General features: G+C 41.1%; 3 protein-coding genes across 5 annotated transcripts; 1 reads left to right on the top strand and 2 right to left on the bottom strand.

The window, feature by feature from the left end:
* Positions 1-3,482: 3,482 nt before the first annotated feature.
* On the bottom strand, positions 3,483-9,106 carry LOC118231904 (acidic leucine-rich nuclear phosphoprotein 32 family member B-like). 2 transcript variants are annotated; one of them, XM_035426272.1, is made up of 7 exons: positions 8,884-9,106; positions 6,027-6,176; positions 5,398-5,520; positions 5,014-5,206; positions 4,562-4,677; positions 4,249-4,342; positions 3,483-4,058 (listed from the first exon to the last, which is right to left on the bottom strand). In XM_035426272.1, the coding sequence occupies exons 1-7, from the start codon at positions 8,935-8,937 to the stop codon at positions 3,988-3,990; spliced, it is 801 nt and encodes a 266-aa protein (XP_035282163.1). In that variant the 5' UTR covers positions 8,938-9,106; the 3' UTR covers positions 3,483-3,987. The 2 variants fall into 2 exon arrangements, with proteins under 2 accessions (XP_035282163.1, XP_035282160.1); XM_035426269.1 differs by having other exon boundaries at positions 4,562-4,680; positions 8,884-9,105.
* Positions 9,107-12,846: 3,740 nt separating this feature from the next.
* hemgn (hemogen) lies at positions 12,847-17,977 on the top strand. Of its 2 annotated transcripts, none has more exons than XM_035426267.1 (4): positions 12,847-13,288; positions 14,542-14,632; positions 15,876-16,435; positions 16,787-17,977. In XM_035426267.1, the coding sequence occupies exons 1-4, from the start codon at positions 13,213-13,215 to the stop codon at positions 16,894-16,896; spliced, it is 837 nt and encodes a 278-aa protein (XP_035282158.1). In that variant the 5' UTR covers positions 12,847-13,212; the 3' UTR covers positions 16,897-17,977. The 2 variants fall into 2 exon arrangements, with proteins under 2 accessions (XP_035282158.1, XP_035282159.1); XM_035426268.1 differs by having other exon boundaries at positions 12,850-13,288; positions 14,542-14,620.
* Positions 17,978-23,429: 5,452 nt separating this feature from the next.
* foxe1 (forkhead box E1) lies at positions 23,430-25,185 on the bottom strand. Its single transcript, XM_035426265.1, has one exon. The coding sequence runs from the start codon at positions 25,183-25,185 to the stop codon at positions 24,127-24,129; it is 1,059 nt and encodes a 352-aa protein (XP_035282156.1). The 3' UTR covers positions 23,430-24,126.
* Positions 25,186-25,404: the final 219 nt, after the last annotated feature.

The raw sequence follows: 25,404 nt of genomic DNA, 5'->3' as shown, positions 1-25,404 counted from the left end.
GCCCCTGACAGGTGGAGACCTGGCCGTGTGCTGTTCCTGGGTCTTACTATAACCCACCCAGGTGCCTTCTGCTCATTTCAGCGATGTCACAGATATGCAAATTCGCTTTTTACATTTAAAAATGTACATGTGCCTGTGTTCAATGAATGATGTGGGTGGTCTGCTTGTCAAAGTCTAGGACAGAGGAGACTGAACTCCTGTAGGTGACTGTTTGGTTTTTTAAATGTTTTTTTCCCCAGTTTTGAATGTCAAACCACATAATGACAAACCAGTCCTCTGAAACATGTTAGGAGTCGCACGGCCAGTGTAGCACCCCCCTGTGCGTCTGCCTTGACACAGTCCATATCAGGCCATGGGACACGTTCATTTATGTGACTTATTTTATGTTTTTAAACTATTGTACATTAATGTTGTTATCTCAAAACCTGCATCAAAAGAAGTGCTTTATACTTAGTTTATTGATAGAACTATTTGAGTTGGTTGGTTGAACTCTCGACAGTGAAGCACCTAAACGGTTTTTGATGTCTGATTCTGTGAGATATAACTTAAACTAACAGCAGTGAAAAATTAATTTGACCGCTTTTTCAATTCTTCTGACTGCCTAGTTGCATGTCCAATCCGAAGGAGGGACATATCCCCTTGTAGTCTTTGTACCTTAGTTAGACTTGTTTCTGTTTTTTTATTGCTTTTAGTTACATTTTTATATTTCTGAAAAAAGAAAAAATAATCTCTAACTCGCCAAATGAATAATTGTGAACAATATTTCATATCATGTTTCCCTGAGACCAGACTGTAACTGTCAAACCAAAGAGCTAGATTCTGTACTGCCCGTACTGGTCCCCAATAAACTACCCAGAATCCTTTGCCACACAGCAACTGCCTGTGTGACAGTTCCTCATTGGTAGAATCAAGTGTATGCATTTCATTTGCAGCGTGGAACTATTCAGTCTAGCTGTAAATCCTTGACATAGTTTGTTTTACAAATTACTGAATACTATCGGGTTAAAAGTTTAGAACCATAATAGTTTATCAAAATCTTTAAGGGCAAATTAAAGAACAATTTAAATCTGCACTCACGCCAACAATGCAGGGTGGCGTTAGCCGTAGTTTACTTTAATCTGCACTGCTGCGATGCTTTGCACCGTCCGCTCAGTTCTTTGCGCTTAATGATGCTGCAGTGATGGATCTCATCTGCGCAGCGTTTTCCTCAGAGCTGTCTCAGAGACCACAGCAAGGTAAACTGAGCCCTTCTGGTCAAAGATATATTACTCATCTGTTAGTGTTGTGCTTGATGGATATTCCAGGAACTGTGCCTAAAACCACTGGAAATCTGTTCTTTCTAATAAAACGTTCCTAATCGGAGCACTGTAGCAGAATATAAGTACTGTGCTTGCATTATATTCCTGATCTCAGGACCTGTCTGAATTATATTTTGCCCTCTCTAAAAACAAGGGAACAAATAATACACACTAATGCACTGTAGAGGGAGAACATATAAATGTCTTTTTTTTTTTTTTTTAAACCAAGACTGCGCAAATGTAGCATGGAAATTATTTTCTTATCAGGTACACTATGTTGTGTTTTTCTTTTTAATCTCCCTTAACTGTGTAATTTATGGAATCAGGATTCTCATCTAGCATGTTGGTGAACTCCACCTGTGTGTAATAAAGCTGGACTCAATGGTATGGACCCAAAATCTTCAGACGTCCCGCTGTCGTGGCTTAATTTACATGTCCTTATGTGCTTAAGAAATGTTGGATGGGATACTTCTCAGGTGTGCTTTTAAAGTACAGTTCATAACATTTGAGAGAGCGGTGATGGATACATTAAATCAGTATAGGGATATTTCCTGTTGACATCTGCTAAACAAATATATTCGTTAGAATTAGGAGACGTGTTCTTCAATCTCTTGCTGGTTCATGCTTGAAACGGTGAGCTCACGTCAAGTCTTAATGTTTTATAAAACGGGTAACACAACAAAAAAGACCAAATCACTTCTGACACTGTTGTAAATTCATATCAGTGGCCTAATTACAGGTCATTTTATGAGGTGCAATATTTAACCACAATACTGTCTGTGGTTTGGGAATATTTGCCATTCGTCTCTTTATTGAGTAATCCAGAAGAACGCTTAAAAAATTAATGGAGTCTAATTTAATAACCGTAGGAAACAATTCTCTTGTTATTATCGTGGTGTTTCTGTGCCTAAAAAAACCCAGTTTATTATTTTTTACTGTATTGTGATCTCATAACCATTCTGCACGTTGCAACACAGAGAAAATGTGAAAAAATATAATCTTTAACAGAATTTTTTAACCCATTCAAAACAAAGAAACAAACCAATTAAAATCATAATCGGACATAACATTGTTTTGAGTCTTTTGTGTGTGAAAAGTACTTAAGCACTATCTGTAGCCTACATTTTACCATATGCATGTTATTGATTTGTCTAAACATGGCAAGCTTAAATCAGAATTAATCAGAAAAAAATAGATATTGCAATTAAATCTACAGGCAGTAAACAGAAAACGGCAACACGGTCGAAGCATTCTATAATTCCATACGGTGTATTTCTTTTGGGACGGTTTGGGGGTAGGCTTATACACTCACCGGGCAAGGTGAGTTTTTTGTAAGGTTTTTTTAAGGGCACAGAGCGATTATCTTGACTTTTTGTTAATTAATTACACCTGGCAGAGAGGGGAACCTATAAAGGTGACACAGAACCAATCCGCTAGGATTAGAGGAGCAAAATGTTATACATGCAGTTAAACATATTTAAAGATCGTCTCGGTCGCCGGATCAAAACGCAATATAGCACTAAGAAAGGACCACAAGTCGTTCTGTACCTCGTTTCTTCCAACCGTTGCATTTTGGAGTTTTCCCACCAGGCGGCTCCACAACTACGACATTTGAGACTGGTAGGCCTACTAAACGAACTTACTTATCTTTGTGTAGCTTCATTAGCAAGAGTGATCACAGCGAGATTCGTAATCATTCTGTTTATCTCCTGACATTTAAGCAATAAATGTGTAATACAAGAACATCTTCCTGATATCCAGAAATTAGCTACACTGATCTAGAAAAACACAGGATCCAAAAGTAGCGCATTATTTTAGCAAAACAGGCATTTTAACTGTTGACCAGAGTTGCAAGGTAATAACGATAGTCCTGGTAAGCTTTGCTACAACCCTGCTACATTTTTAAAATAATCTGCATGACAAGATAATCAACTTTCATGGCAGATAACCCATTTAAACGTAAGCATAAATATAAATATTACAGTATTTTATTGTTACTAGTGATTAAACAAGCAGGTATAAAGCCCTCACGCCCAAATCACAGACGCGACCATTGCGATTCGGGAGCGGAGACGCGTGCTTTCTTCGTAAAACTCTTACGAATTACGTTATGCAAGCTTATCTTGATCTCTTTTTCTCCAGTTCGTACGTTCATGGTCCAAGAAGAATATACAGCCAGGAAAATTAAGTAATGTTAAGAATTTATTTACAAAGTTTTTTTTTTTTGTTTGTTTTTTTTTGACAGAAAGTAAAAATATAGCTACAACCTTGATGAGTACAACGGGCGGCCACACAAAATTTGCGGCTGACCCATCACACTTCGTTGCTATAGCAAAAAAACAAAAAGGAAAATGAAAAATAAACTTATTCGAAACAAACGAAAAATAAAAATAAAACGAGCAACAGAACAACAACAACAAAACAAATCCTCCAACAAATTATTAAAAGCACAGACCCCAAAAAACAGTCCCCAAAGTCCTCGCGTGAGCTTACAAACAGTTGACGGTGTAGTTGCGGAATGCTGTGAGGAGCTCCGTTTGAAACACTGGCTCGCTGTTCTTGACTGCGTACCCCACTTCAACGCGGCCACTCCAGCCGGTACAATCTAGTCATTCAAAGGAGCACAGACCCCATGCCGAGGTGGGACAAACAGGAGGAGCGAAAGGGTAACTGACTGGGACGTCTGCTCTTAATCGTCATCTTCATCATCTTCGTCGTCTGCCTCACGCTTCCTCTTCTCACCTCTCGCTCCTTCCTCCTCTTCAGGAAAAAAGAAAACCGAGAGGAGGGAAAAGGTTATAGGCATACATTAGGATGGGGAAAGACGTAGGAAACTCCTCCATTTCCAAACAGTGCCTGAAACTGGAGGAACAAATGAGACAGACATTTTGCTCTCATTTTGAGATCAGGTTACAGAATTTCCCCAGTGGGGAAAAAAAGGGAAACTCACCCTCCTCGTCTTCATCATCATCATCATCGTCGTCGTCATCATCATCATCATCAGCAGCAGCATCAGCTGCTCCAACCCGGCCAATGTCTTCTTCCTGAAAAGTAGGTCAAAATCCATCCAGTTAAAACAGTTTGTGTTGCTTGGAATGTGAGTCTATATTACAAATTCTTAAAAGTGATATTGTTCTTTGTAATGTGATCTATAATTCAGCGACACGAGTTTAAGTAACTACAGAATATGATATGAATACACTATAGGATACATTCCAGAAGCATCCATCATGACTTCAGTAAAGAAACAGAAAGAATCTTACTTCATCCTCTCCACTGACATCATCATCCTCTTCCCCGTCTACCTCCTCGTCATCTTCGTCATCATCCTCTTCATCCAAATCCTCCTCTCCATCTTCATCATCCTCTTCATCCTCTCCTTCTATTTCACAAGAAATGCAGAATATTATTTAGCACTGACACTTCTAGTTACTGTATGATGTTATGAAGTACCTGGACCCAATATCCCAGAGCCCAGTAATAAATTTAACTCCACCAATTTCATCCCCACATGGGAATAGATGGAAAAGTTTAGACTGATAAGTACACACTGTAATGAAATTGATTTCCCATAGTGTTCCCAATCCTTAATACATACCATAATAACCTCATGCAATGTAGTCTGAAGCTATTCACAGATTTACCTTTACAATCACATTAAGACAGAACAGAGAGAGAAAGAGGGAGAGATTGTTCCAAGTGGGAGCTCTCTCACCTTCATCATCCTCATAGTCTACTCCATCTCCATCCAGGTCCCCGTCCGAGTCGGACGCCTCCCGGTCCTCCATGTCGTATCCATCCAGGTACGTGAGCTTGGGCAGCAGCTTGAACACGCTCTCCCGGTAGTCATTCAGGTTTGTGACCTCACAGTTGAACAGATCAAGGCTCTTCAGATTGTCTAGCTTTTTCTGATGGGTGTAACAGACAGCAAGTGTTGGGGAGAGGTGGTGGACACACAGGTAGCAATGGAACAGGTCATTCATTTAACATTTGTGATCTACATTTGGAAAATTTGAATTACAATGTTGTGCTTATACCTGTCATTCACAACGCTTAAGCCAACCAAAGCCAATGCTCCCCTCCAGTAAAGAGCACTTACCAAAGGCTCCAATGTGCTGATGTCTTTGAGTTTGTTTCCGCTGAGGTTGAGGTGTGTGAGGTTTGGAAGTTTTTCTGCCAGGACATCGAGTCCCCCTGAAATTCTGTTGTCACTGAGCTCCAACTAAAAAGCGTTAAAAAGGACATTTTAAAAAAGTGCACACTAAACTGATACCATGTTATGATGAAATGCAAAAGGGAGAGGTCACTTAAAACTGGTTTATGCACAATGAAAAATATCTTGCATATATAGAGAAATTTCTGACAACCCGTCAAATGTTACAATGGCAGGTATTGGGTATTCAGGTGTTTATAATCTAAAGCAAGAAGATACACTTCAAATAACTCACAAGCAGCTTGTAGAGTGACAGTATGTCTCCAAAGGTAGTATGACTGTAAAGTAACTTGATTATTCTTAAAAGATAAATTATGTAACTTATTCTCAGATGGACCTGTTTTGTCTGGCACATGCAACCTGAGGCTGTACACTCAAAGGAAGAAGCTTTGGGGTGATACACAAACTCATCTCTTCACGGGTTGAGCCGAAAACACAAACACCAAACACGAAATAACATGGAAAAAAAAAAACCCCCATAAAATGCCAAAGTACTTTCAAAAATTAACACTTACTTGTTTTAATTTACCAAGCTTGGGAAGGTTGGAAACAGACATTAAGCCAACATTTATTAGGCTGAGGAATTTGAGATTCACAAACTCTGCAGTGAGACCTTCAATTTTTCCTTCATTTGACCGGCAGTTGTCAAGGACTAGTTCTCGTACCTGGAAAGAAATAAGAATGCTTATGTTTTCCCTAAAGAAAGACAAATACACAAATGGGTGTAGGCTTTCATGCAGTGACTAATATAATAATATAATTACTCTTTCAACAGTGTGATCCCATAATAAGGAACTGCATTTTGATCATCGTCATGTCATGAATATTTTTCACACTGCAAGTAATTATACTATGGTAATATTTTGATTTGACACGCAATTTTCTGTTGGCCCCATCACAATTAGCTCATTTCATAATTTAATTGCCACTTATACATACGCCCTTTATCCCTTAATCCCGTGGTGGTCAAACTTGCAAATATTGCATAAACCATCTCCTAGGTAAACACATTTTTAAATCAAATGTGAAGTCTTTATTTGTGTACAAAAGAGAGAAGAACCATTCTATGCGATTTACACACCTCGAGAAGTGACCGCATAATGTCATCTAGCATGCTAGCTACCGTGCGTATGGGCAGAACAAAATAAATAGCTATCTTAACTCTAAGATACCTGGCAACGTCATCCTGTCACAATGATTGTGCGCTTTACACAAAAGACTCGTAGTTCTTTGGGTTTTATCCATAGCTATGATTGACAGTAACCCTTACACGGACAGTTATAGGACATGACTTCTACTAGCTAGCAGGCTTCCTAGAGTAACCAAAACACCTCACGCAAGCCATTATATCTACGTGAAACAGGAAATATAAGTGCCAACTCGCTTAATTACTCATTTATTTATTATGTAGCCGGTAATCTAAGTACTTTGCAGGCTACTTAAGCAGCAACGAAGGTATTTGTATCCGTTAAAGGCAACTTTTATCAAAACGTTTTCGACTGAAACATAAATATAACCGTATTATTTCGCTTATCTAACGAGGAGGCAGAAATACCCATGGCGGAATATTTCAATGCACCGCAATGAAGCCTACGCTGCTACAATGAATGACACATGCAAAAGTTAACAAGTAGTCATAGCCCTTTTAAGAGCTACAGCGCAGTTGCGCTAGGCTCAGAAACAATCGGGCTATCCGCCATTACCCACGAGTATGGGGGGAGGAACGTTTACCACGCTTCATTTAAAAATACTTCAATAATAAAAACTGCTTGTGGAGAACTGGTGATCATCGACTGCTTAGGCCGATTTTCTTGCGCCATGCATTAATTTTCGGCGTTTATTTGAGAATGGCGAAGGCAATGCTGAAAACGGAAATTAGTGAGACAAAGATGGAGAGCGTTCCTTTCTCAAGAGCTTCAAAGACGGCAGTGACAACATGGCGATTCTCAAGATACAGCGTATGCCGAGTTTGCTCAACTCTCAAGATTTAATTTTCTATCTGTAGTTTAATGCTTTGGAACGCCAATTTCAGTTTGAACAGAAGAGCTAGCAATTTGTCAGCGTACCACATGTTTTCATAATAACTAACAAGCGGGCTTCGGTGGCTAGCCATTTAGGAGCATGTATACGGCAGTTTAGCTAGACCTAGCCGGTAAGCAAAATGCTACACCGTAACGTTATTTTTCAGTCTAACGAGCTCCAGACGATTACATGAAGGTGAAATTCAAAGAAACGTGTCCATCTTAAGTAACTTACTTATGGCTAATATTTAGATATTGTTTTATAGCTTGCTTGCAACCGAAAGACAAAGTGAATTTATGTCGCTGAGCTAACATTAGCTACGCGGTAATGGCGGGAAGCAAAAGTAGCTAGCCGGACAACACAAGCTAGGCTCTGAAGAAGGTCAGGATAGAGATGACGACGCTAGCGCCAACGCTACCGTGTCATGTGGCTAGATAGTTCAAAAATGTACCCTCGATTTATTTAACCTACATGTTTTCATGAAGCAGCAACTTTTATTTTGCACAGAAGCAGTGTTTGTTGTAACACATTATTGTCTAGTTTGGAGGGAAAAAATTGTAAGTCAGTCACATGCAGTGCTATCTTCGATGCTGAGGGGGGAAAGTTGGCTAGCTAACGGTAGCTAAATACTTCAAAGCAATTTTTGTTTTAAAGTTGGCTGAAACTGTTTGGTTTTTGTTCATATCTAACTGAACATTTAATATTAAACTAAGCTTGCTTGATAGCGAGTGACCACAGAGATTTTAGTTGCATATGGCGAAATTATCTAGTCAGTCAATCTAAAAAATATGAAATTATCTTCTCATTGCATAAACAATGTTATAGTGAATACTGGTATTGTGTTAAAATGCTTAAATAAAGAAGGGCGCCCCATTTTCGCTGTTACAAACATGGCTGCCAGGATCCTAAAATAATAACTAATATAAATGTATTTAATTGTTCCAAATACCGTGGTGACACTGTCCTAACGCGTTGACCAAATTTTGCCTGCTAAAAGTTCGCATTTATTACAGTCGAGACAGGAACCCGATTGTCAAGACAGTGAATACCTCCTTCAAGCCAAGGCAAGAAGCTGCGAAACGGTTAAAAGACTGCAACAATAACACTAGATGGTTAGCTAAATACTGTAGCTAATATCTGTAGACCTTGAAATAAGTTGAAATATTGCTTCCATCGACTTATCGCCCACAAAACAAGCACGGCACATGAGACAAAATAAGTAGGACTAGTGTTTCCTCTCGTGGTATTTGAAAAACATTGATCACATGTGGTCACCATTACACAGGTCATCAACGCCAAGAAAGCTAAAAGTAGCTAGCAAACTAAGGTTTGCGGGGAAATCGCACTTACATCAGATGGTGCCCTATTTCTCAGTTCTAGGTGGATCCTCTTTTTCATGTCCATCTTCCCCTTTAAGTTTGTCCTCCTGGGTGTTGGTTGAATTTATTCAGCCCAAAAGCGGAGAGATGCCTTAATGGAGGGTGAATAGGGACTGTATAATGAAGTGAACCAAACGCCAACTTACTCAGGCAAAGGAGAAACCATGGAGGGAAACGGGACCGAAACTATTATATACTCAATACCGCCACCTATGATGTGTTAGGTGCATTGCAGTTAAACAGGCAATGCAGCAACCCTGACCTGTTGTCACAGTGAAAACGACACTCGCTGTCGAAAGCTCGTGTAGTTTGTAGGAAAGCAGCATTATGTTTCCACGTAATATTCTTGCCATTGTGTATTTAAAAATATATATGTATTAAGTTCCACATATAAAAATATATCCCTTTCCCCCCCAGAGATCGTTTTCATTCATTCTTCCCTACAGTCTTTTCTTCAGATCTCCCGTGGTGGATCTGCTCGTTGACATTAGAACTGTTACGTCAGTGTTACCTTTCGCTCCCTGACACATATCTTCAGACCTTACCTCTGATTGTCCTGCTCTTTTCTTCTGTATGCTCACGTTATGTGTCAGATGTGTTCTACTTACGTAACTCAGTAGTAATCCATGTTCTCTCCCCCTTTAAAAGTTCGGTCTCATTCGCCCTCGCAAAAAAATGGTTCATTGGCATTTAAAACTAAGAAATTTTCATATTGAATTTATGTAGCCCGTTTTAACCTGTAAAATGTTTTCTTGTTGTTTTTTGATAAAGTCCTCTTTGGATGCAGGTTTGAAAATGTATCATTAAATCCTTATTCTGTACATTTGTTTGATATTTATGTCAATATTCACTTATGTATCATAAGACCCACGTGGCAGCTTCTGTAGAAATGATTTCTATTTGGTCTAAATTTTATCCATTATGCAGATCAATTTGGTCTTATGTGAGATCACATTATTATTATACAAGCAAGCTTTGCTGATGTTTAAGCGATAATAGCAAGGGCACCCCCCCCCCCCCCCCCCCCATATTACAAAACAGGCCAAATACCCCCATAATAATGTAGCACAATGATGAGAAAAATAATATAATAAAGATGGGGATTTCATGTTGTGGCTGGGATATACTGGTCAATAGTCTATTTTCCGCTTGTCAGAAAGATCAGAATTCACTTTAAAATTGAAACGAGTACTATTGCATAAAACAGCATTACTTTTATATCATGAGCATGACCAGTGTAATGGCTTCCAAGACAAAAGCTCAGGATATCCACTTTACATGTGCCAGAACTTGGTCTATAAATAAATTTTGTACTGAATTATATGGCATTTATTTAGAAACATAGAAAACCACATACCTGTATTTGATAAATTTATATGAAATGTAATTCCATTCCTAAAATGCCCAGTTATTTAAGAATTCACCATGTATTTTCACTAGCAAGCAGTCATGATATGTCCACATGCAGGGCTAAATTTCAAATGGAAAGGTGACTACTTGGTTTCTGAACTCCACAACGTCTTTGAACACTTATCCAAGTATCCAAAGGCTAACTTAAATTTTTATATTGTATATATCTGCACTAGAGAACTACAGTATTTAATGTAGTCAAGTTCTACTTCTAACAATGGCAGAAGGTAAAGAAGCTATCTGCGATGTCAAGTGGTGCTTTGCTGGGAATGAACCAGCAGGGGGTGCTATAAACTCACTGTTACCTCACACTTCTAGGTAGTCACTAATGGCCCGAGAGGTGTTTTGCTGACTTCTGATTTTGTTGTTGACACTGTCTAAGATTACTTCCTCATTTTTTAGTACACATTTTTGCTGTTGTTATTTTTCCTGATTGGCATTGTTCAGCTGTAGTTTGGTAAAGCCACAGTGGCAGGGACAGATGCTACATTCTGTCAGGGCTGCATTCGGTGTTTTGAGCAGTGTAGTATAATGGGTAAAGAGTTGGCTTTGTAAATGAAAGGTCTTAGGTTCAAGTCCCTGCTAGGACACTACCATTGTACCCTTGATCAAGGTACTTAATCTGCATTGCTTCAGTATATATTCAGCTGTGCAAATGCTATGTAAAAAGTAGTGTGTAAGTCGCTCTGGATAAGAGCGTCTGCTAAATGCCTGTACTTTTGGTGAAGGGGATTGTGAGCCATTGGTTCACTAGACTGTGTGACAGCCTGACCACCAATAATCCCACCATTACAGGCAGTTCTGCTGATCCAGCTGATAGATCACCCAGCTTGTTTGATTTGGGATATATTGCATGCTGGTCTCTGCTACAGTCCACTCAGAACTCGTGGAATAACTCGAGGTTGTGCGACTGAGGAGACCTGCTGGTGCTGTCCCTCACAAGATAAAGTAGCCATTTTGTTCCGCATCTCAGCAGACGATTGTTGTACTCATACAAGCCGTTTATCACAATCAATACCAATTACACAATGTTTATTCAATCAGAGAAATGTTGTTTCAATAATAATGGTGCAATTAAAAAATAATAATAGCAATAATAAAATGTTCTATTTACATTTCAGACTGTATTATCAATAATCACATGTAATAAAAGTCCAATCATTTGAAATAAACTCACCCTGTGAGAATCGGGACCTGTAAATAATTACGTTTCTTAAGCTCCTTTTGGTTCCTGTAATACAACATTCATATTTTTCCTTGAACCTTCATTTGACACCTTTCAGGATTATCAGCGGAATAAAGGGTGGATGTAAAAAACGGCTTAGGACTGACCTGGCCCAAGAGTAGGGAAATTGAAAAGCTTAGTAGGAATGTAGCAACATGAAGTATTTGTGCCTTTTTGAGTTGAGTTATCCATCACGACCCACACGTCTGAAGTGTGCACTCGTCAGAATTATTTAGCATCATAATGTTCACTCTATGTTCTCAATATTAGTAATTTACTAAATAAAACCTTTAACGGCAGCATGGATAAATGCCGAATAACACATTAAACAAGTCAGATTTCATACTCGTATTTAAAATAAAATAAAATTTGTAGCCCGAATCGATGTGAAATGAAGCTTAGCGGTAGCTTAGCGCTAGACTGGCATGAACACCATGAGGCAGCAGTAGCAGGCTATCTCCTCAGTTTGTCTCTGCGCTAGTCAGCTTGAGTGGCCAGGCGGTGCTGTTGGGACATGTCTGAGATAAGGACAGCCATTTATTTCCCTCTGCTCTAAGGCTGCTGTCTTTTCTCTGGGCTGCAATATGCCTGGGGAAGATTGAGGACACACCCTAAACCGGGGAGGCCCCGGTTCGTAAGAGATAAGATGAGCATGCTTGTCCCGTACTGGACAAGACTGAGCAGAGCTTTTAGTTTCCCGCCTCATTAGCGTTTGAAATCGTAAGTGCGCCCTGTTTCACTTCACACGGCAAGGTGTTCTTACATACGACGCACAGATAGTCACAAATATTTGTTTATTGCATGACAGATATTAATATTTTTTGTACTTGATTTGGTCCCTGTACTTGTATAAGGCTGCTGTAGAAGCACTGATCCAAATTTTAAACATCACCGCCTGCACTACAGTAGTGTGCTGTGTCATTGCTGAAAACAAATGAGTGACACTGATGTATGATAGGAAAAAAATCTAATGAGAAAGAAAACCAAGGTAATTCCTCAGTAAAACCAGAGGACCACACAGAGAAGAAGAGTTATGTCCAGACTTTGTTAGTATTATAATTCAGGTTCATCCATGTGTTCTTTGCATGACTTTAATTGATTAATGAAGCTAAGAACAAGAAAAGATCATTAGGACTTTGCTTCAACATCATTTTGAATCCAAGCCACTTTGAACAGTTCTTTTCAGAATGTATGTAAACAAAACAAACATTTATTATGATGGCACTTGGAAAAAAAAAAAAAAAAAAAAAGACAGAATTTCTGAAAAATGTGCAGTGGGTAACACTCGCCTCACAGCAAGAAGGTGATGGGTTCGAATCCCTTCCTGGGCCTTTCTGTGTGTACTTTGCATGTTCTCCCCATGTCGCGAGAGTGGAGCGGGTATGGTGCGCCGGTTCGGTGGAAAAATGCGCTTTCGGGAGAACTCGCGTGTGCGCGCGCTGTCTGAGCGCAAAGCTTGGACCCGCCGTCTTTCTCATTCAGTCTCGAGTCGTGCCAAGTCACCCGCCCTTACAAAAATGATAAGAGCAAAGCTGCCACAACTCTGCAAACACCGCGCTAATGATTAACCCGATAATACATTTTTTTTGGAGGAGGTCTGAATTGAACGTTAATACTTCCTGATCACTACACTCGGTACGTTCTCCTCACCGAAGGGGTCATTTTATGGGGGATAACAAAATGGAGACTCTGGGAAAAGACACCGCGCAGGTGGAATGCAAACAACCAGATGACAACGAAGGTACGACTGAACTTCGTATGCAAATTATGCCAAGGCAAATGAAAGCTGAAACAAAACTGGCCTCTGGCTGTTGAATGTTAGTCACTGGAGACCGAATCCATTATACTGGTTCATTCTGCCTCTGCTGGTTTGAAAGGCCTGTTTTTAAAGGCATGCTGTTCTGAATACTTTACAGCTGTAGTCTGACGTGCTTGAAGTAATTCTGCTGGATATATTTACAAGTGAAGAGGAAATATTTGCGTGTTGTTCTGCAGATTATGCTGAGTCATGTGCCAGCCCATATAACCTCTCATTTTGTACTGCAGAAAATAAATATTTTACCATATAACTTATTTTGAAGGTAGATTTAAGTTTTCACTTCATAATCTGTCAACAGGCAAAAGATTGTGTCAATAACTTTAGTTGTATGAATAAATGTATGTTTTTATGTAGTTGTTAATAATATAATTTACAAACATGACATATTAAATGCCTCTTCAACTATGCAACTCAATTTATAATAATAATAATTTTCAATGATATACATGCAATCCCGCCATACTACCTCCTGGACATCCATTGATGATTTTGTTTAATTTGTATATGAAAAGAAACACTCAGGACTTTGTATGACAGCATTCACACTGCTAGCCTGCCACGGTTATCTAAAAAGTACATTTTTTAATTAATTAGAAAAATTCAACAGTCAACTGTTTTCTGAATGTATACTGAATATATCCAGCGAGTTCATGATTGGGAACATCATCATTATGAGTGGAATCCTCTTAGGTTTCATTGGTTCACTCACATCTCAGTATTCCTGTGTCTGTGTGCTGGGATTCTCCTGGATTCTGTGTCTGATCCTGGTCCAGAACACAAGACTACTGCCTAGGTTAGGTAGTAAATTATACCCCCATATGTGTGCGTGTGAGAGTGTGTGCATGTGAGTGTGTGTGTGTGTGTGTGTGTGTGTGTGTGTGTGTGTTCCTACCCTGTTCTCCATCCTATGCTTGTCTACACAGGACGCAGGTCCTGACTGAGATCGGGTGAATTTGCCGTTAGCGTGCGTTGTCATGGTTACGCGGTTGGTGCTGCATGGTGCAGTCCCGGTGCGGTTCCCCGCGGGTTCCCTGAGTAAACGCGCAGTGTAAACGCAGTGTAAACGCGCAGAGTAAACGCAGTGTAAACGCACAGAGTAAACGCAGTGTAAACGCACAGAGTAAATGCAGTGTAAACGCGCAGAGTAAACGCACAGGGCCCTTGGACTGTTGCAGGTGGGATTCGACGGCGGCTGCGGGACAGAGACCTGCTGAGGAAGAGGAGGGCGGAGGCGGAGGAAAAGGAAATATACCAGTGGGTTTATGGGTAAATTATGTAATCAACGCTGTGCTCCAAACGCCGGGTGCTTGTGTTGCTTGGGCTCATATTATCTGTCGTTCATCTGTGTGCGTCCTGAATGTAGGACACAAAAACGCTACAGGAACTCAAATCGCAGCTGCTGTTTTATTTTATTCATGTGCTCTTGGAGTAGCCGGGGTGTTTCAGCCAATCAGGAAAAGGGATTGCTCAGGCCACTGGCTTGCTGGACAACATGCCATAAATGTTGGGTCACTGAGAGAGAAGCCTGCGTTTGTGAGAGAGAACCCGGCATTTGTGAGAAAGAACCCTGTGTTTGAGGAATTCAGAGATTAAAAATAGACATATTATACAGTAAGAGGCACAGGGTGAAGGCTGGAGCAGTTGAGTAATGTGGCAGTGACAGTGACAGAGCCTCTGCCTTACAGCACTGCCCAGCATGCTGCCTCGCTGTGCCAGAAATAATTGGCTCCTCTCTTTTGGTTCTCCCCCTCGGTGGCACGGCGCTGGGGGTGTTCACTGTGCCAGGTGAGGAACAGAAAGAGAGACTCACAAAAAAGAAAATTTACATTACAACAGGCGGAGAGACCTTTCACTTGGAGGGTTAAGAAAATAACGAAAGCAGAATGTGGAAGTAGAATTTAATTGTACCTGTTGCTACAGGTGTGTGTACCTGTAGCCCTCAGGTGTGCGTACCTGTAGCCCTCAGGTGTGTGTACCTGTAGCCCTCAGGTGTGCGTACCTGTAGCCCTCAGGTGTGTGTACCTGTAGCCCTCAGGTGTGTGTACCTGTAGCACAGTCTGCACTCTGTGACCCTGGAGGTCTGCCAGGCGTTGGCAAACAACAGGAAGCTCTGTCAACGGCCCAGGGGGCGGAGCTACCCTCCCAGCCTCCAGGCTGTGGCAGCTTCCCTGTATGCCTCATTTTTCACAAAGGGACATGCTAATTGTGCTAACCACTAACAGCTTGCTATAATAAGAATCGACATTGGCGGTCATATTTAAATGGGAGTATATGGTCAACACTGAAGAGAGGTTGCAGCGGGTGGGAGTTCGGAGAGGTTGCAAGGGGTGGGACCTGGAGAGGTTGCAGGGGGTGGGACCTGGAGAGGTTGCAGGGGGTGGGGCTTAGAGAGGTTGCAGGGGGTGGGGTTCAGAGTGGTTGCAGGGGGTGGGGTGTGTGTGTGTGTGTGTGTGTGTGTGTAATACTTGCGTGTGTGCGTAAGCTCCTACTGTCTAACCCATGGCCGCAGGGTGCAGAGTAAGAGGCAGAGGGGCAGGCCGGAGGGGAAGACTGGTCCCGGCAGGAAAGGCCGGCCCAAGAAGAGCGAGACCGCAGTCGCGCCCCAGCCTGCCCAGGAGGGGGCGCCACAGGACGGCAGTGCTGAGGAGGAGGTGCAGCAGGGGGCCGTCCTGTCACAGACGGAGGAGCAGCTCCCTTGGGACCCCGCCCAAGAGGAGCAGCCGGTTATCTCTGACCCCGACCAAGCCGAGCAGCCCGTTACTGCCAACATCGCCGACGTAGCGGAGCAGCTCCCCACTGACACCGTGGAAGGGGCGGGGGAAAGCCTCCCTCCCCCAGCACTGCCGCCCACTCTGCCCCAGCCGCTAGGGCTACTGCTCCCCCCTCCGGCTCCTCCTGCTCCGGAACCCCGGCCCGAGGTCATCCCGTTCCTGGCCCAGGAGCAAGCCCCGCCCGCGGAGACCACGAGCATCCCGCCGAAAGATGAGGTCACGATCGAGGACCTGGGACCGGACGACGAAGAGGCTGAGCCTGAGCCGTACCCGGCCAGAGAGCTGGAGCCGGAGCGAGGTACTGACAGACCCGCCCACAGAGGGGTCACATGACAGCGCTTCACTGATCGAAGCTCAGAGACTGAGAGAGTGCTCCAGTCAGACTTTTTCAAATCTATTTTTTATGCACAAAACAGAACGATTATATCCATAAAATATTATTCCAGTTTCATAAAATTCTTTGTACAGGGACAGGCATGAACAGTATCATTGGCCTCACACATTGGCCTGGATTTATCAGCTGTGAGCAGTTTGTGAAGTTCACCCTTTAACCGTATTTGACGGGCGTTTTGCAGGCATACGGTTTGTCTTGTTCGCCGGCTCTAAGATCTGTGACGGTGCCTGAAACAGTCTGTTTGTGCCTCTGCAGGTACGGAAGAGGAGCCGGGCGATAACGTGATGGACAGTACAGGAGTGTTCTCCATCTCCACCCTGGTCTCCCCACCTCAGCCGAGTTACCTCCCCGGACCCTCCCTGTGAGGAGACCCTGTTAGCCCCCAAACAAAGAAGCCTTTCAGTCCGACCGAGAGGCCGCGCGCTTAGTTGAGCACTTAGCCGCTGCTCGCGTAGCAACCGCGCGTGTAGCCACGCTGGCACGCTCAACCTGGTAACCCCCAAGGAAATAATATAGTATTTTTAATAAATATTTTTAAAATACTTAACAAAAAAAAAGAAAAAAAAAGCTTTTCTAAAAATGGTACGTTAGCTCAATTTTTCAATCGCGAAAATCGTTTTTCTTACAATTTAATGCAGGTCTTCTTAACGGAACAAAAATGATCATACATTATATTGGTATTCAGTCATTGTTAACATTCAGGAGAACGTCTTATTGCACAAAACATGTATCAAACATGTACCTGATGTTTTTATGAGTTACAGTGTGATAATACATGTCTATAGCTTATAGTCTGAGGAAGATAACTTGTGTTATTACCTAACTGAAATGGTTAGAAGCCATTATTGGTAGCTTGGACATTGTAGTAAAAGTTGGTTCTGCATACTTCTCAGCTTAGTGCAAGTGTAGGAACTTGTAACTACAGTACTTGCAAAATATACCATATTACACAAAAACGAAAAATATTATTTTTGATGGAAAATCTTTTGTAAGTTTTATTGGGGTGACACGCAGCCATTCATTATTCATTGTTATATTAATATATTCAGCTATTCAACCATCTTTCATTTTTGATAATGCAACATGGAAACAGTCTGATGTACTACATGTATAGTTGTGTGGTCTATCGCCCTCTTCTGTCCATAAGAATAAATACACAGATATGAAATGCTTCATGGCCTACATCCAGACATCACAAGCTTCTGGCAATCACATTTCCCTTTAAATATCTCAATTGACACATCCATAAAAATGACTGTTTATTAGTAGTTTATTTATACCGTCTTAACAATGTAACCCAGATATGTTTGTATTAAATGCTAAAGTGGATAGAAGGATAAAAGATAAAAAGGAGATCACTGTCTTTGTTTGGGAAATAAATATGTACAGCCTAAATATTTTTTTAAATGAAATATTACTTAAATAAATGCGACATTATAAAACAGATTGCTACTAATTTCTTTCTCCCCAATTATGGCAATAATTGTTCTTCGAGTTCCTCCTGAACCATCATGCTACCCACAATCCCACAGTCCCATAATCCCACAGTCCCTGCTGTGAAGTGCTGAAGCAAATGCCCTTCTCTGAAGCAGTCGCTTCCCAGCGAAATACTTTTCCCCCCACGCTGTAGGCCCCCCACACAAGAGGAGACGGCTGCAGTGAGGCTGAAAAAGAGGGTGTGTGTGTGTGTGTGTGTGTGTGTGTGTGTGTGTGTGTGTGTGTGTGTGTGTGTGTGTGTGTGTGTGTGTGTGTGTGTGTGTGTGTGTGTGTGTGTGTGTGTGTGTGTGTGTGTGTGTGTGTGTGTGTGTGTGTGTGTGTGTCTCACCGATGGCCACCGTTAGCCTGGTGGCAACTTACACACTGCGGGAGAAATGAACGCTGCAGTATCCTGAGGAAACACTACCACACTACTCCTGGTGGGTTGAAGTTTATTTATTTTTTAAATCCCATTACCGAGGACTCCCAATTAGTTAATAATATAGCTGACAATAACCTTCAGCTGTGTGAAGTACAGTGGTTTTTGCTTACCATGTGAAAAGAGTCGTTTTCACTAAAAACATCTACCAAATTATCAAACCGTAAACCATAAAATGACTGAGCCATTTGACATATGAGTGCTACCTTTTTCTGTACATTTGGCAATTGCTTGTACAATCACTGTGCGAAATTTAAAAAAAGTGTTCTCTCCCTCTCCACCTCAGGTGATGTGTGGTGAGCTTTCAGGTGCAAAATGGCTGCCATGCATCACCCAGGTGGGTGCTACACATTGGTGGTTTGTGAGGTGAGTTCCCACTCATCATTGTGAAGCATCTGAAGAAGTGCTACATAAATGCAATGTTTCATTCATTCAGTATTTTTCATTTGTGGGGGGAGAATGAGGCCCTCCAGACTGCTTTAGCACATGATGACCAGCAGGAGGCATGCAAACCCACAACTTTCAGAGATCAAGTTACAAAAGACACACACTGACCATTTTTATTTATAGCATTTTTTCCTTTGCTTGTGTCTGTCCCCCCAGTTGTGAAACAAGATTCTGAAAATGTGTTTTTCTTTTCCCACAGATATATGATATCCTTTCTTCTTGATTCACCAAGCTAGAATGTAACTGGTAAACACATTTGTCACACCACTTGAAATGGTTTGTCATAGATCTTTGACCCTAGCCACTCCCAGGCATGCTAAAATGTTTTCTGTACTTCCTTCCCCAGCATTGCTTAGTAAGGCTCACCTTTTGCATAGCTTATTTTCTAGCTGTCTGGCTGCTGTCATGATGTCAAAATTCATTCATATTCCGGCAGATATGATCTACACCCAATTCAATTTCTTGAACTCATGAACGGTTTTTATAGCATTCCCCCATTGATTTATTAATTCATTTGGCACATGCATCAATGCAAATCTGTGCAAACTGCTGGCTGTGGCCCTGCCATTTCCCAGCAAAACCCAAACTGGCTTATATGACTGGCTACGACTCTGAGTAGGGATTTGAACTGATTACTACAGTTCATTAATTGAGTTAATATTTCTCAAACATGATCTCTAGATGAAAGTCTTGGAATAAGAACAATATTGTTTGAAGAAAAATGTTTTTTTGCAGGCAATGTTTTCGGTACCCATATATACGTATTTTTATGCAAAAATGTAATGGTTTAATTCAAACACCGGGTGGCGCTTCAGTTTTGCCGATGATCTGATCAACCTTAGTACAGGTGTTCACATGCAATCAAATTAAGAGCACAGAAATTGTATACTGGGAACTGCGTGAACTTAAACAGTGTTCATCATGCCACGTCCTATATACTGCTGATAGAAAGTGTCATCATGGTTTAGTCTGAAAAAATTTTAATTTAGCAAAGAGTAAGGAATGCTGCCACCTTCTGGCCAACCAACATTACAGCAGCCAGGACGATTGCGGTACAATCAAACGTAGTTATATTTCTGAAAAGCGCTATTTCCTAATCTTCATTACTTACTGTGAGAAACTGCTCAAATAAAGTAAAATGTCCCATGTAGTAAAAAAAAAAACCCACAATATTGGCAATGTTTAAATAAATATTTAAATCATTAATGGAAAACGTGAGTTGCATATATTTTTAATAGCTAATATAACATTGGTGGTGATCTTTCGGTCTGTCTGCCTATTTCTGTTGATAAATCAATTTTTTGGGAGGACTACTACTATTAAAACTGCTGCTGCAGCTAGTACTGCTTCCAATAAAAAATTAATAATAATACTCTCTCCTGTGCTGTCTATACTGACCACTTTCATAAGCGAGTTTGAACATTTTAAAAACTTAGATCAGATACCAACATGATTCCTGAAATCTTCTTACATTATTTTAGTATAATGTTCCTTTTAAACATCTCGTTTTTATGACGTACCTAATATTCAGGAAATATGGCCATCTCAAAATAATAAATGAGTGAAGACAGGATATGTAGCTTTGTTTCGCAGATGCGTGTTAACTTAAAGACTGGCAGTGTGCTTTTTGGTAGTCTGTAACCATGTCAAAACATGAATTCCAACAGTATGGGATAAGAAAATCACATCTGGTTCACTTTCCCATGTTATAAAAGAATGATTAGACTAACCCATTATTGATGTCTCCGTTCTGTAGGCTGCAGACATTTCTGATGTTGTCACAGGGCTTAGTGTTAATGTCGCTGTCTGATCCTGCTTGCCTTTTCAATGCCGCTACAGCCATTATTGTAAAACCGCAATGATTTAATCCACGTATCCGCGACAGGATTTAAAGGGTCTCTCCCTGCAAGCCTCTGCAGACTCAGGTGCCCTCTCCTCAAGATGGCCGCTTCTCGTCCGCTTTTGTCTCCTCTGTCCTTTCTGAAGCGGTTTTTATTCAGCTGTGTCTACCCCCCCCCCCCCACCCCCCCCAGAATCCCACCAAGTCCCCGTATTACTAATTATTTCATGGACCTTCATTCACACAGACCTCCAAAACATATCTATGATAGTTTTAGTACTTACACAAAGGCCCCTTAGAGCCCTGAATCTGCCTCTTTCCACATACCTCCAAATTGTCTGGAACTGAATTGACCTTTTGTCAAGCACTGCCCTAAATCACATTATTCTTGCTTGGTTACCTTAGTGCATAAAGATTTCGCTTCCGTGAGCAACTTTCCATTGGCGACAAGTGCGGAAACTATATTTTAACACAATCGATCCAAATGGACTAAAAAACATATTTTAAACAATTGTCTATACTTTTGGGTGCATCATAGTTGAATTACATTCTCAATGTCATTGTGTTACTTTCCTTATCTGTGTTTAGCTAAACTGCACAGTGCCATAGTGCAGGGCCTAAGACTGTGGCTATGCCAGTTTTCATCCCACACACTGATGGGATTGCTTACTCGACTCACCACTGACAAAGAGATCAAAAGGGAGGTAAAATTAAACGAGATTGATATCATTATTCTGTAAGTGCCTTGGAAGAAGTCAGCTGCATGTAAGTCAGTGAAATCTGAAGGCTATGGGCCTACATATAAGCAGATTAATTTACAGGGATAATTATTAATCGGTGGCAGTGTAATATAATGGTTAAGTGACTGGTCTTGTAATTTAAAGGTTGCAGGTTTGATTCCTGGGTGGGATACTGCCGTTGTGCCCTGGAGCAAGGTAATTAAATTGCTTCAGTATGTATCCAGCAGTATTGGTCTGTGTAAGTAAAATAAGAGCATCTGATAAATGCCTGTAATGTAATTCAAAATTATAAACATAAAAATGTGTTTTTATATCATGCCAGAACTTATCACTCACAAGGCAGTAATGTGCATTAATACACAAATAATATACACATGTTCTACCTCTGGAGGTGTGACACTGCTTTACAGACCCTTTGGGGTTTATTATAGTGTATTTTTATATTATTATGAAACACCTGAATTCCCCTATACCAGCCATTGTAAATCTGTAGAGAAACATCTGTATGCTAAAACATTCTTCATCCACACAAAAATGTATGTAACATGTAACAAAAAAACTTGTATGTAACAATCAAAAATATGCATGGAAACTGAAATAACATTTAATAAAAATCTGTTGACACATAAATGCAAACAAAGAAGCAAACATACACAGTAAATGTCCAGTGCTAATTCAACTCTTCACAGATAATATTTGGTCCCTCTCTGGAATGTGGACCAAATGTTATCTATCTAAGAGTTGAATTCATGCTGACCATTTTACTGTGTACATGCATACATACAATCATATGTACATACATGAGATTAAAATTAGTTAGGAACTCTTTCACTATCATAAATAGTCTCCTAAACACGTGTAATCTGAGTGCTCCATAAATGCAATAAAAATAATAATAAATAAATACATGAACAACACACACACAATAAATGCGCATATTTGGATGAACTTTTTTTGGCGTTCATTTTAGGTAACTGGAATTGATCCCCTGACGGCAAATGTATTTGTAATATTTGCAAGCTCTAAGTATTATCCACCAATTTCTTTTCTGGCTACCGCAACTGTCTTACATCGGTTACGCATTCTAAATTACGCACGACAACCATTGTATAAAGCACAATGAAAAATAAAATTAAAGTATTGTATATTTTGTTTGCTCATTAATGATAATTGGATTGACAAAAAATGATACAGTGCATTTCATCGGGCAATTTTATGCCGTGACGGGATTAAAGCAAAGGTGCAGATAAATAATGATGGAGATTAAGATAGGGATAAAGTCATGGTGCGTGTTTCTAGATGCAGGAAAATGGTTTAATCCTATGTTTTGGTTAAACGTTTAATTTTAATAACAACTATAAGCCTGACAATTATCGCTTATGAATTTGTGTGGGCTACATTAAAAGGGCTGTAATAGCCGTCGGCGAAACAATTAAACAAGCATTTATTGCGAGCTGTAGCCTAAATGTTATCACAGCCACGCAGTAATGAACGCAAATGAGCATTGTGTTGTTTCAACTTAAACAACCCCGTATGGTACATTTTACATCTTAGCCTAATGGGTCAGCAGACCTGCAGTTTGGCTGATTTTAAATGCTCTCAACGTCGCTCGTATCTGCCTTAATGCCAGCCTGATATTAACGTAACGGGTAATATTTAAATGTTCAATTAAGATGTAGGCTACCATATCTTTATTTTAAAGGGTCAATCCGTAAAATGGAAATTCTCTGAAGTTACCGCTGATTGTGCATTTTTGCACGAGGTTAATTTAAAATCATAAATAACATTGGCAATATTGTCCTGTAAATAATTCGCATATAAATTCTTTATTTTATTTGGGCAAATTTTTTCCCGTTACGCTAGCTCTTTCAAATGGCAGTTTTCAGGTCTATTAATCATTATTAAACCATTAAATGATTTAAAAGGAGAGTTGCCTTTACCTCTCCGAATAAAGCTTTATACAAGCATTGAACTTGAACATATTTCATACTGACTCGTGAGTAAACTAATATTTAGCCTATTTTATTTTAACGACAGAGTCTAATTGTAGATTATTATGTCTCTATGCCTTGTATTTATGAAATAAACAGTTAGGCCAATTTTTTGTGGATATCTGTTTTTATTTTCTCATGAAGCATATAGTCAGTAAAACACGGATACAACAAACAACACAGAGAACTGAAGTTACGAATTCATAGACCTACATATCAGAAAACCATCACACACTGTCGAGTGGTATTTTAAAAAAGAGGAGGTCGGAGTCAATTAATGGCTCCATGCAGCCACAGATTCAAATTAAATATTAACATGAGATTCACATCACAAAAATGTTCTGTTCAGAAAATAACTCGCATCAGGTTCCCAAATCTAGTTTAGATCACTGCCAACGTTACTCTGCGCTCAGGGCTCGTGCCATGGTGGCATTTTCGTGGCATGAGAACAACAGTAAAATTTGCCACAATTTTTGTGACTAAATGGATATAACAGTGCTATCAGTTCAACGGGTGCAACCAAACGGATTCTCGTATTCCCATACGAACAGGCCAGCACACCTAAGGAAAAAAAAATTCAACAGTTCTCCCACGAGCATCGAACAAGCCAATGTAGCAATTCAAGTGAACCGTCCAAGTGTTAGGCCTATTTGTAGCCTATATCAAATTGCAGACACAAATCTTTCCATGTTACCAGAATATGCTTGGTGTCTGAGATAGGGGTTTGTGGTAGCCATGCCATCACCGCCGCTATACTGAGCTAACGACGGGGGCAAGACGGGAGACATTCTCCCGTACGGGTCCACACAGTCATTCGCCACTATAGAAGAACCAGGAATCCCAAATCGACCCGAAGGCCCGTAAATCTGATTGTTCGCCTGCGAATATGTGCTCTGTCCCGACAGGTGTCCGTTTGGCAGTGTGTAGGAGAAAGACGCGTGATTGGAGGGCCGGGTCAGCATCGCCCCTCTGCAAGACTGGGTTTGGAAGCTCGCGCCAGGCAGGTTGCAGGAGTTGGCCGAGCCGAGATCCGGACTGAAACTGCCGCCAGGCTGCTGGATGAGGTCAGCGCCGGGTCCCATTCCGCTGTGGTGCCCGATGAAGCCGCTGATGCCAAACATTCGGGACTGGCCGGGACTGAAGTTCGGCGAGGAGGGTGCATAGTACGGCGATGTTATCTGCTGTCCGTAGGACGGGTTTACTGCCACGTTGGAATACATGGAGCCGGAATACGAAGACCGGGTCACCTGCATCTGTGTGAACACGGGGGTGTCGTGGACGTATGCCGGGTAGGTGGATAAATCGCATCGCTTGAAGCGCTTCCTTCGCCTGAGAAAGCTTCCGCTCTCGAACATGTCCTCGGCATTGGGGTCCAGGGCCCAGTAGTTGCCCTTTCCGGGCCTCCCGGGCTCACGTGGTATCTTGATGAAGCAGTCGTTAAGCGTCAAGTTATGACGTATAGAATTTTGCCACTTCTTGGAGTTGTCCCGGTAGAATGGAAACTTCTCCGTGATAAATCTGTAAATCCCCCCCAAAGTCAGTTTACGGTCCGGAGAGTTAGCGATGGCCATAGAAATCAGCGCGATGTAACTGTAAGGGGGTTTGCCCCGTTGAAGGGGCCGTTTCCTCCTGCGGCCTCTGGGGATTTCCTCCGTGGGAGTGCTGGCGGTAGATGGAGAAACATCGGAGGATATTTCTTTCTCAACTTTAACCACGGGCATTGTTTTATGGACATAAATCAGCGTCCTGAGAGTCGAGGATTCGTCGCAAGGTTGTCCTTCCGTTGTCATTCCGCGCCTTTCAGGTACATGAGCATATTTAAGACATTCATAATAAAATAAATAAATAAATCAAAGTCCAATGGAAATCCACAGAAAATGCCAGTAGTAGGACGTGTCCTCAAAAGATTTGTCACATATTATTGAAATCCAGGTAAATGC

The sequence above is a fragment of the Anguilla anguilla genome, chromosome 7, assembly GCF_013347855.1.
Source record: "Anguilla anguilla isolate fAngAng1 chromosome 7, fAngAng1.pri, whole genome shotgun sequence".
NCBI lineage: Eukaryota > Metazoa > Chordata > Actinopteri > Anguilliformes > Anguillidae > Anguilla > Anguilla anguilla.
Note: the sequence above shows the minus strand (reverse complement) of the source record. Positions and strands in the feature narration are given on the sequence as shown.